Here is a 12,131-nt window from a genome sequence, read left to right on the forward strand (position 1 = left end):
TACATCGAACCCGAAAATAGAAATTGCACGAATTTAAAATATCTGATCAACATCATTTTTCTGAGAAGGGTCACGTATGGAGATAATTCAAATTTCATTTTTAATCTGCTCGACGATTGAGTCACTAAAGGGGTGCTGGAGACGATTTTCTTAGCCACAACTTTGTCAGGTATGAAAGGAGTAGAAGCTGTAATAGCTGGGTCGGACTGATTAAAGCTAACATTGCCCCGCTGCATGAGTCTCTCTGAAGCTCTCCTGCCTTTTGATGAAACAGCTGGTGTTGAGGCTACAAGGTGAGGGTCGTGTGGATCAAAGGTAACGTTACCTAAATTCACGAGATTATCGATGGACCTCCTCTTTGGTTTTGGATCCAGCTCATCTTCTTGATAAACACAATGTCCCGAGTCATTGGGATTCTTGCGCTTTCTTAGTACTTGATTGCATAACAAAATGTTTTCTGGCTTATCTACAATACATCCGGCTGCAAGACCTGGAGGTTTTTTCCGTTGTAGCTGAGCCAACAACTTACTAACCCGCTTTGATGCTCGACTTGGTGCAGAAGGTTTGTCTGGATCAGGTGTTTTTTCCGATTGTTTAGATTGAATTGGTTGATTTTCTGCTTGTTTTTCAGCTTGTTTAGGCTGAAATTGGTTTAATATTTTGATCTTTTGGCTCGTCTTTTGGCAGCTAACCCAGCTTCTTCACCTTCCCTTTCATGGCGGGAATCTTCTTAGAGAAGTCTTGATAAATTCTTTAGAGGAAGTCTTGATAACTTTTTTAGATGAAGTCTTGGTAACTTCTTTAGAGGAAGTGTTGGAAACTTCTTTAGATGAAGTCTTGGAAACTTCTTTAGAAGCCCTGGGTGGTGTATTCTCAAGATTCTCAGTGGATGACGGACCTTCTTTTACCATAGCTCGAATATCTGGAAGCTTGTTATCAACACCAGAATGTCTATTCAAATCATCAGACGGTTTGGTCTGGTCTGAAGAAACTTTCTCTTTACTAGAAGCTATACCCTGTGCTGGCTTGAATTGATTCATCAGTTTGTTGAACCTTGCAGATCGGCGAGTCCTTCTTTTTTCTGCATCCGGTTTCCTATCAATATCCTCGGTTGATTCCGCTTTCTTTGTCTTATCATGTGATACCGTAACTCCCACAGGGGGTTCAACTGAAGTATGATCATTATCATTCTGCACAGGTTCTTCTGAAGCAGGTTCAACACTAATTTCTTCAGGTACCTCTGAAGCAGGTTCAACACTAATTTCTTCAGGTACCTCTGAAGCAGGTTCAACACTAATTTCTTCAGGTACCTCTGGAGCAGGTTCAACACTAATTTCTTCAGGTTCCTCTGGAGCAGATTCGACACCATCTTCCTCAGCACTCTCTCCACCCTTTAATTACTGTGATTATCTAAGACGCATCACAGGGTTTCCAGAGCTTCTTCTGAAGAATCAGCAGATGTGGGGTTTCAGATTTCACTTGCACCGGTTCACTGGGTTTTTTCTGAGTAATGACTTCAGGAATCAGTGAAATTCTATCAGGATCGTTTGCTTTTGCTAGCTGAGCTTTCCTTCTCTTTTGTTCACGAATCTTCTCTTTTATCAAGTCCCCCAGCTTGAAGGGTTTCTTGGGTTGCTGATTAGCCTTTGACTGGACACTAAGTGAAGGTTGTTGAGAAGATAGTAGCACTTTTTTGGCAGACTCCATCTTAGCTTTGATTCTCACACACCCTTTTTCAGTATTGTTTATCAATAGCAGGTCTTCTGGCACATCCCGTGATTTGTTACCATTTATCGAGTTCTCTGACATCCTTGAAGCATTCACTAGGTTGGCTGATGCATCTGGGTTGAAAAGGTTCCTTCCCGTCTTTTTTATGTATTTTTCTGATGGACTCTGCACTTCCTTCTTAATTCCAACCACCTCCTGAGAATTGTCTACAAATTCCTTTGACGGGACTGGAGAGTTCACTATCTTAATGGTTGTTGTTCTCTCAGTATATGATATCTCGTTATCCTCGGTCTCTATTTCCATGATGAACCATACTGGTGTGTACCGAGATGTCGTTTTGTGACAGACCCCCACTGTGCCCCAGATTTTGACTTAATGAAGTAGACTTGGTAACTGTCTGAGACACAACAATGGTGCTTATTGTTGTTGCTTCTTTTAATCTGAAATCACTCAGTAAGTTCTTTCTCAAAGCTGCATTGACATCATTTGAAACTTGCGGACGCTTATAAGTAACACTTCTTGAAGCTGTGAGTAAGGGGCAGCAACATAATGTGAGTTTTAAAGAACATTGCCGGTCCTTGGTTGGATAGTGAGAGATGTAAACCTCGACCAGTGTGGGGTGTTTTAAAGCTCTTAAGAAAACCAGGGGTCATCAGATTACCAATGACAGTCTCTTGTAGCACAGAGTCTACGACCGCGTGATTGCTGCTTTCTCTTTTTTCTTAACCATTCTTGCGTATTGAACCTCAGCTATAAATTGTGCATCAGCTCCACTCAAAACTTCGATTTCGTTTTTGAAATCGGTCACAAAAAGCACAATGAATTTAGTTAAATCACTCTGTAACGGTGACTTCAACCTTCTTAGCTTTTGACGAAGTTGGATATGATAGGAGTGCAATTTTCCACGAAAACCCTTTTCACAATGGTTGATATTAATTTTGTTTGTGCCTCAATCATTCCAATATTACTGTCATCATCATCGAAGTCATGACAAGCTCTAGATTTCAATGAAGATAATTTCAATGATGGACAGCAAAGTATCCAAAGACTATCGTGAAGGAGTGGTATAAGTTTCTCGTCTATAGGATCATCATTCTCTGCCACGAACAGAGTTAGGATCTCCTTGCAGATACGAGTAGTAAGCTCTAATTTCTGCTGATCTCCAAGGTTTTGCAACATTGCTGTATAGATTTTTCTCCGTTTGGCCTGATTCTCTTTACCTGGCAACGAAAAATGAAGAAGGTTTGGTTCAGTTGTGGTAAGGAAACTAAAAAGTTCATTAGCAAAGAACACCACCTCAATGAAGAAGTCAAAATAGGTTTTAGGGTACCTGACAAGCAGGATATTAGAGAGGCACAGCTCGCACAACTGTCTTATCTCAGAGTTCTCACAAACCAAGTTTGAAATGAACTTCATGACAATCCCACTTCTCCATTTCAAATAATCTTCTTGAAGCAGCTTAGTCAAGACAATGATAGCCTGACGACGCACAACCATCGACCCATCCTGAAGACAATCAGTTACACAGTACAGATACTCAGCAATGATAGTTGGGTATCTTACGATCAGGTCGCCCAACACAATCAAAATATTGTTCCTGATTTCAAAGTTTTTATCATCCTCCAGCACTTTTGAGAAGAGCATGACTGAATCTTTTGCAACATCTTCATGAACGAGACACATCTTGCCCAGAGCGATAATGGAATGCCCCCGAACAGATGTTGAGAACGAGCTCTCCTCACTCCCAATAATCAGCTCCTTTACAGACAAAATGACGCTACTGTCAATCACTTTCGTATAATGCATTGTTACTTCTCCCAGAGTGAATAAGTAGCAACACAACTTCATTGAGGAGATAACGTCGTGAGAAGTTTGTGTTAAACATAGATTCTGGAGGACAACACCGATGTCTCTAATGGTCTCCTCGCATAACGTGATCATTTGTTGTTTGTCACTTCGATGTATGAGGTTAGCGACAGTTGCTACTAACTCCTTGATAACAATGTATGGGTGAATGAATTTCTTCAGTTCCAGCCTTAATTTCTCAACAATCTCATCGATATCAGTGACCCTCTTCAGGTTTCTCAAACATGTAAATGACATGCACATGGTTTGGTAACTATCATCTGATCTTGTTAACAAACATCTCTCAAATATGTCAACCAACTGACAACTGTCGATCTCCTTAAATTTGTCCACCATTTTGGAAACTACAAGTAAAATGGTGTGAGTGGACTGTGGATCTTCTAACTTCTCTAACAGGTAACTCCTGCAGTCTGCTGACATTTTGAAGTCTTTCAGGTTGTAGATTCCAAAATCAAAGTATGTTTGCAGGTCGAGGGACTTTGGATTAGAAATTAGCTGTAAGATTTCCCAGGCATGTTCGCAGGAGTGAAGCTTATTCAGTAACCTCTCCAGCTGCAGGCTACAATAATCCTTCACAGAGTTCTCATTGTCATTCGTTGCGGGTAGGACAGTTTCCAGCCACAGTCTCTGTACAACTGGGTCAGACTCGAACTCTGAAAGCAACTGACCAACACTCATGAGAGCTTGTTTTCTGACCGATACTGCTGTGTCCAAACAAAAACGATAAATGATTTTCAACCAGGAGCTTCTAATTTTGATTTTTAGAAGCATCATCAGTAGCAAGCTACATGATGCTTTCCTGACTGATGATTTTTCGTCGGAGCTCAAAGACTGCACAACATGCAGAATATTTTCAGAATTGCTCGGCTCAAAGTAGGGCAACAGAGATTTCTGAGAGGTTGTTGGGGCATTCTTCAAGAGATCACTCAGCACCATTGCATATTTAGCCCTGACTGTCGGGGCTTTATCACAGAGACCTAATATAATGGTCTGGTACAACACTTTCAACACAGATGGATCTTCGGCGTCAGTAACAAAATCGTTGAATGAAAGTTGGAAGCACATTTCAGCTCCAAATATCCTGTGGACAACCTTTTGAGACATGCACAGCTGAGTTACAATCCAATCAACAAACTCAAAGAAGCAGTTGTTGGGTAGTACTGCGACCAGCTTCAAGATATACGCCTCGACCTGTCTTCTGGCTTCAGTTCTGTCTGATATGGATGAACAGAGAGTGTGGATTAGGTTCAGGTGGTGAGCTATAACACGCTTGTTTTCCGAGCTTTTTGATGTGAAATCACATATCAGGCCGGAACAACGGTCACTGACATACGATTTACCTGCTAATAGGTACGCTGAAGCTTCTTTGATGAAGAACTTAAAATCTTTAGGCTTTGACAAGATAACAGAAAAAAGTTGATTGAAGTCGCTGTTGTCTGCTTTTTTGTGGGAACAATTGATATTGACGGAAGCAAGAAACGATTTGACCAGTATCCAATATGACTGGTCTGGTAAAGTCAAGTCTGATTCAATGATTTCTGATAGGCTATCATAAACTGCAAGAATACCTTCAAAACTTGAGGAGTCGTTCTGAACTTTGAGTAACTCCATTACCTTACCAAAGAGCATGTTATGAAACACATTTCTTGCTGACGCCCCCTCCAAGGTTGAGAGATACAGATAGCAACCCCCACCTAATAAACCAGTCAGTGGCGAACCTTCTCCTTTTATACAAGATTCCAAGACAACATTTGTGACACACTGAATTCTGCTCACATCTGATAAGATTAAGTTATCCCAGATTCTGTTTCTTTTCTTTCGGATGTATTTCAGTAGGTCTCGAAACGGCTCTTCTAGTCCGATTAATGTGTTGTCGTAAGTCCAAGACTCTGGGAAGTTTTCAGAACAAAAGTCATCTTTCAGCATGTTGTGGCACCATTCTTCTGTGAGGCTGCTCAGCCCGAGACTAGCTTTTAATTCATCCATTTACAAACATCAGATCATAAAATCCTGAAAATATTTGGTCAAAAATAGTTCAGAAACTGAATTCATAGTTTTGGTTATAAATAGTTTTTTTCGAGAATTAGAAATATCTGTTTTAAGCAGAATTTTAAACGATTTTTAAAGCTTAGTTGATGTTGCTGTGCAAAAATTGATCGCAGAAATTATTGATTAAAAGCAGTAAGTTGAGAGACATTCTGTTTGAAATAAATTAAATGAGTTAAAACTGACAGAAAGTTAGCTTTCAAAAATAAAAAGTCCGGTCGCAGGCTTCACTGATCTCAGAGAAGCTGATTTAAAACTGGTTGAGGATATAATCGGTCATTTCAAACACTCTTCCCAAAACAATTTGATAAAAACTAAATCATCGGATATCAGTTCTCGTTGGCGTCCTCAATAACTTCATCGCCAAAGTCGTCGTCAGCAGCATCCATAGAAGTGCCAGATTCTGAGAGAACTGTAAAAGCTCCATCGCTCCAGTGAGACATTAATTCGATGTTGAATTCTGCCATGGAATTCCCGAGATGTTTCTGAAACAGGAAATCTCCATAAGTTTACTAACATAAATATAAATAACTGGATCATCATAATTTCTTAAGCTTAAGTTGTAAATCTCAAATCTTTTGTAGGAGACAAACATTTGAAGTTATTTATTACATACCAAGATAACAGCTTCCTGAGTAGAAAGAGCTTGTCCAGCAGTACAAACAGTATGTTCTTGATTCAACACTATCACACCTGAGTAGAAAAATACCAATAATATTTGATATTCACTATACTTCCATAGGCAATGTTAAGGTATCTGCTAGGTGTCTCATATCATTAGAAAACTTTGAACTAATTTACATGACGTGTAGATTATTCATATTCCTGTCGATAAGGGCAAAATTATGAGTGAAAGGAGGCATACTAACAAAACAAGAATTTCGCCGCGGTAACACCACGCACGATCAAATTTCCCTACTGCATACAATTTAATTGTTCTACTTTATTGTATCCCAGAGTGGTGTTTGGCGCATGTACAATGTAATAAACGTTTATATTATATTGGGCGTGCAGAACTTGAAAAATCCTGCGCGCATCTGAGGTGTCGCCGTCGATCTGTATGTGGTTTGGTTGTAAATCATTTCATACTTTGCGCGGTTTTGTTTCGTGTTAACAATAACGATATGCGTATCATGTCACGTCATATTACTGCATCGTATGCCAACTTATTGACTGTAATAAAATATGCTGTCTCGTCTTAGTTATTATTTGTATCCAACATAAACTAATACATTTTGATTTTTACTCGACACATCACAGCACCATCGACTTTCGAGCCTTTTATTTGATATAGGATTCTTTAAAAGCATACCACAATATTGATATTATAGTTGCTTCTTGAATGTAACTGTGAAGTAACATTTGGTCTCAACTATGTATTCCAATGCTTTCTACCATTCAGTGTCGATTAACTGTTAAATAATCAGCCCACAGCCACGAGTTTATCAGCTGACATCATAATTTTATTTGTTTTGACTTGCTGAATTTTATCACTCGGTAATTTATTGAGCTTGTTTCACACAAATAACACCTATATTGATGATTGATCCGTTTGTAACAGTCGTCAAGCACCAAAAACTGGTTGCTATGCCTGTAATTAATTAACTCATAACCAGCATCGTGCGCGCAAAATAGACTCCTTTTATACACATAATTATAGGGGAGTGGTCTATATTGCGAAGGAGCAGACTTTTGTCGACACCGTAGGACCGTCGGGCCACCTCATATATCCAAACCCGATTACTTATTCCCTACGATCTTTTTGCCTTCGGCAAGAGTAGGGAAAAAAATGTTAAGTGAACTTACCATCTTTTAATTTGGTGGGAAGACCAAGCTGTCTGAGATGTGGTTCCATAGAATGAGGTAAATCAAGTGGTCCCTCAGGCAGGACTACAGTTTCTGTGGCAACACTTCCACTACGAGCAAAACAGAGTTTCTTGTGAGATTTGAAATATTCTTTTACTTCTTCCACCTTTTCGTTCGTAAACAGCAGTCCACGTTTTCCATGTAGCCCCTTTGAAATCTTGTGGAGATCTTTCTTGTACTCTGATTCCATAGTACGTCCGATACTAAGAGCCATCACTTTGTTTCTGCCTAAAAATATCCTGGAAAGAATAAATATTATACAAAATGCAAATATTTTAATACATGTTTGATTTAACGAAAGTTGCATTGGGCTACATAATCAGCTAATTGATATTGATTGATTGATTGAAATAAATTTTCGTGCACATACAGAATGAATGGTTAATAATTTAATATATATGTAGACCAAGGTCTGTGCACAGGATGCTTCCTGGAAGAATCCAGTTCTTTTAGCGGGGCACCCTACCTAAAGCCAAATTGAGATATAATAATCATATTCCTAGAGAAATAATCAGAAATCGAATACCAATCAAATAATATGATATATAGGAGTAGTAACCATATTTACTATGCAAAATGCCCCAACCACATAGTGTAAATTTATATAGAATTCAAATTCCATATCATCATTAAACCTCAATAGTCAATATAATAGCCCAAGCAAAATTAAATAACTTCTCATATACCTTACTGTCATACTACAAATTAATTAAACATTTGAAATCTGTTAACCAGAGAATAAATTTCTAAACCTAATGCAAGTGAAATAATTTAGATGCAATAAAGAATGCCTAATGTGAGTATCATCTGTCAATGTCCTTGTAAAAAAGTCTGTAAAAGAGATATGAGTAACTAATATAGAAGAAAAAACAGGAAGTTGTCGTCTGTTGAAAAATAAATAGTAAAATATCTAGAATATAAATTAGAATAAAATAACATTCAGTCAATGTGTCGTCAATAAACTGTACAATTATCAAATGTTAAAACTGGGTGATACAGTCACCAAAAATAAATACTAAGTATAATAAGTAAATAAATTAAATGTGGTCTATAAAACTACCACTAGGTATAATAGGTCAATAAATTAAATATTGAAGCTTCAAACGATTCATCATTCACCGTAAACATATTTTGTCAGAAGCTAGGTCTGATCGAATGTGTATGTAAATTGTTTACATATAAAATACCTGCTATGTTTCCAAGATTCTCTGATTTCCTTGAGAAGATTATTTCTCTCATTATGAACTTCAATGAGATACAAATGGGCATACTTGTCGCAGCATTCCTGGATTGCTGATACTAAATCTTTCTTCGTTTCGTAGGACTTCTTTTTGGTAACCGTCAATGGCACTGAAGCAAACAAAAGTTACAATTAATTTTCAGCTCTTAGGAAGTCAGAGCTTCACATAGATTATTTTGTTTTCAATCTTCTTGAAAATGGACAGATCTAAAGATATAAATTAAGTTACAGATGTGTCAAACAAAATAACGAAGTGCAAGGAAGTGTTTTTTAACTGGATAACTCACCAATTTTATCACGCTTTGATTTAGGCATTTTATCTCCAAGTTGCGACCCTAAAATTAGATGATTGAGTTGGTGTGTGTTTGAAAATATTCAGATAATGTGTACGAGAGTCAAACATGACTATTTCAAATTAAATTGACAACAAAAAAACGAAAACTAAATTTTGGTTTATAAATGGAACCCTAATCACCCCCTGGACGTGAGTAATAAATAAATAAATAAATAAATAAAGTCAATTTTTACAGCACAGCAATATATATCTAAATATCAGATCCTCTGTAATCATAATGTATAAAAAAAGGAGCTGAGTAGGTATTCACTATTCAGGATCAGGTATTCATGCACATTTTGAAAATTTTGCAACACTTGCCGCTACTTGTAGGTGTGGTCAGCATGACAATCACACCTGTAATATTCCCACACCTAGTATGCATCTTGTAGAGAATCCTTGTGGGTATCTATGCAGTATAAAGCTATATAAATGAACAGCTTAACTGCAACACAGCTCACTCTACCTCCTCAAAAGATTAAAACTATTTTAAAACTAAACGTGTGAGAATACCTGATTCACGATTTAATTAACTAGAAATAAGCTTGATGATTAAATAATCGGAAATTATCATTTTGTCCCAAATAACTTCTACGCTCAAAAGAGGACTATAAAAGTATTTACATTTGGAAGAAAGGAGAGCTTTCAAGAAGCTCTGGGAGGAACTGAAAGAAAAGAGGAAAGCAGAGTCTAACAGAGTTCATTTCATAAGAAACAATAAGATTGTCAGCTCTGATAAGGACAGTGTATCAGCCTGACAGCCTTGCCTGACGAAATTTGAACTGTTTCATATTCTTTGCCACACATCTATTTTTTCACACGTTTGGTTCTGGATTGGACACTCAAAACAACAATAGAGGAGTGGTCTACACGCTCACAGGCTACCACGTCTTGTGTAACCTCAGCTTCAGGACTCTAACACCCTCACAGGCTTCCACGTCTTGTGTAACCCCAGGATTTAATTCGTTCACAGGCTACCATGTCTTGTGTAATTGTAATTCGAGATATATAAACATAAAAGCGATGACCAGATACAAGTTTCCACTTTGACACCCAGGCAACTGTGTATCAACTGTTTGACGATTCCGTTAAACTGGTTTAGAAGTAACACCCACCAGGAACACTGCATACTCCTACGAGTTGCACGTAGCAGGCCATGACCTCCCCTGGAAGTCCTTGTCTCTCCGTCTTTAACTTGACGGGGTTGCACGAGGGGTGGTGATAACAGAGCTTCAAGACTCTCAGAGTCTGTTGTCGATATCTATGATTAATATGAATATGGTATATACCTTGGGAGTCTCTCCAGCAGCAGGAGTTGGAGACATAGGGACGCATTGTAAAAGCTACCGAAAGGAACGCAGACCAATCAGAAGAAGAATGGGGCCATGTAATTGCGGGCACATTTTACTGTGCTGTACTGTGCAGTGTCTGGTCTCCCGTCAGATTTTACAGACGGGGACAATAATTTATTTGAGTTTATTTGATACGTAAGAATCGCTGTACTCTGTAAAGGTTGAAAAACTTATTAAAAAAGTTCTGGAAGCCAAACACTTTCATGCATTTGCGAGGAGGCATGAAAACTCTTTATACAGTCTCAAATAGAAAACATTATGTGCTTTGTCCAAAAGATGGTATGTGACAATTCATCAACCTCTATATCTAAAATACAACAATCAATCTGGAAGCAATGATTTGTATATCTTTAAAAGAATCTAAGTTGTTCCAAAATGATGTCTTATAAGTTATATGCATTGTTGATTGTAAATGCAAGTGTCATGGATTCGCTAAAATATCATCTGGAGATTTATATTGGAGGGTAGGTGATGTTCTTCATTAGTATGATAAAGAGAAACAGACCATACCATGGATAAATTCTAACTATTTATATTTTAGTGTCATTCCAGGTCATGAGCATGCAGACAATAATTCTCGAAACTAACACTATTAATGCTAAGTACCAAACAACAAGTGGGAGGTGGATCGTTGGTATACCGTTAAATCGATTTAACACCGCAATTCCAGTCGCAAGCCTGGGACCACTACTAGCATTGTCACAACATCTACAAAGCTGCCATATAGCCTGACTGACAATTTTCTCGACTGACTGACAATGTTTCTTCTTTTCCCCATTTAGAATACAAAGATTAGTACATTTTAGCTTATGATTAATATTATATTTTTACTTATAGTTTACCTAGATTGTGAACGATATCGCAAATACAATGTATTTATAATGCTGTGCAGCTAATTGATATCAGGTCGGAATTCACTGAATAGTAAAGGATTAAACATTGTACAAAGCGGCTGGTACAGAATTATTTGAAATAATGTAAGGAGTAACGCTCGATTCTTAAAACTGCATTCTATGGCCGGCACATCAAATTTGATACGTTCTATGACTTTCTTGATTCCGCACTATTATATCAACTTTACTGTATACTGACAGAGTTACCAATCAAAATTGAACATGGAATTGTTTAACAATAAGATAATTTTTTGTTAATAACTGTTTATGGCATGGAGCGGTCACACATGACGGCATCAGCCGAGGGGGAGGAGGTTTGGAAATACTGACGCGTCATGAAGGTTGCTGACAGGGCCGGGAGGGGTCTTGCTTACGTTTGATTGATGATGTCACGCTTTCCAGATCGTTGCTTTTCGAATTAACAAAGCAAAGATTTCTTTTTACTTCGATATATAATAGCTTCAATCAATTTTATTTAGCGAAATTTTATTAACAATAAAGTTTCGCTAATTTCCTTAATATTATTATTATATAATTATAACTTCGGTGAACTGAACTTTGTTGACCAACTAGCCATGAACTGTTTCAATTACCAGTCACAATTTTTTTCACTCATTTTTCTACTTACACCCCCGTCACAGTCAGCATTCAAATACTCTCTTAATGGTTATAGCGCGATGTACTACTGGGCCGCGCATCAAATAATGTTTCTCGATCTCGCAACCAAATCGGTAGATTTTAGGATAATAGTTGTTTAATTTGTAGTTTTACCAAAGATACCGAAATATTGTATCACGTCGTGACCC

General features: G+C 37.8%; 2 protein-coding genes across 2 annotated transcripts in view; both read right to left on the reverse strand.

Moving 5' to 3' along the window:
• LOC134819115 (condensin-2 complex subunit D3-like) overlaps positions 1 to 5,644 on the reverse strand; it is a 6,005-nt gene extending 361 nt beyond the window's left edge. The window contains exon 1 of the mRNA XM_063828887.1: positions 1 to 5,644. This exon is cut by the window's left edge and continues 361 nt beyond it. Coding sequence (XP_063684957.1) covers positions 2,590 to 5,580 — 2,991 coding nt within the window. The 5' untranslated portion in view covers positions 5,581 to 5,644 and the 3' untranslated portion in view covers positions 1 to 2,589.
• Positions 5,645 to 5,790: 146 nt separating this feature from the next.
• LOC134819116 (mRNA turnover protein 4 homolog) lies at positions 5,791 to 9,103 on the reverse strand. Its single transcript, XM_063828888.1, has 5 exons — positions 9,034 to 9,103; positions 8,694 to 8,856; positions 7,447 to 7,745; positions 6,257 to 6,333; positions 5,791 to 6,125 (listed from the first exon to the last, which is right to left on the reverse strand). Exons 1-5 carry the CDS (start codon positions 9,059 to 9,061, stop codon positions 5,970 to 5,972), a joined length of 723 nt encoding a protein of 240 aa, XP_063684958.1. The 5' UTR covers positions 9,062 to 9,103; the 3' UTR covers positions 5,791 to 5,969.
• Positions 9,104 to 12,131: the final 3,028 nt, after the last annotated feature.

Source organism: Bolinopsis microptera, chromosome 8 (genome assembly GCF_026151205.1).
Source record: "Bolinopsis microptera isolate Bmic1 chromosome 8, MBARI_Bmic_1.0, whole genome shotgun sequence".
Classification (NCBI taxonomy): Eukaryota; Metazoa; Ctenophora; class Tentaculata; order Lobata; family Bolinopsidae; genus Bolinopsis; species Bolinopsis microptera.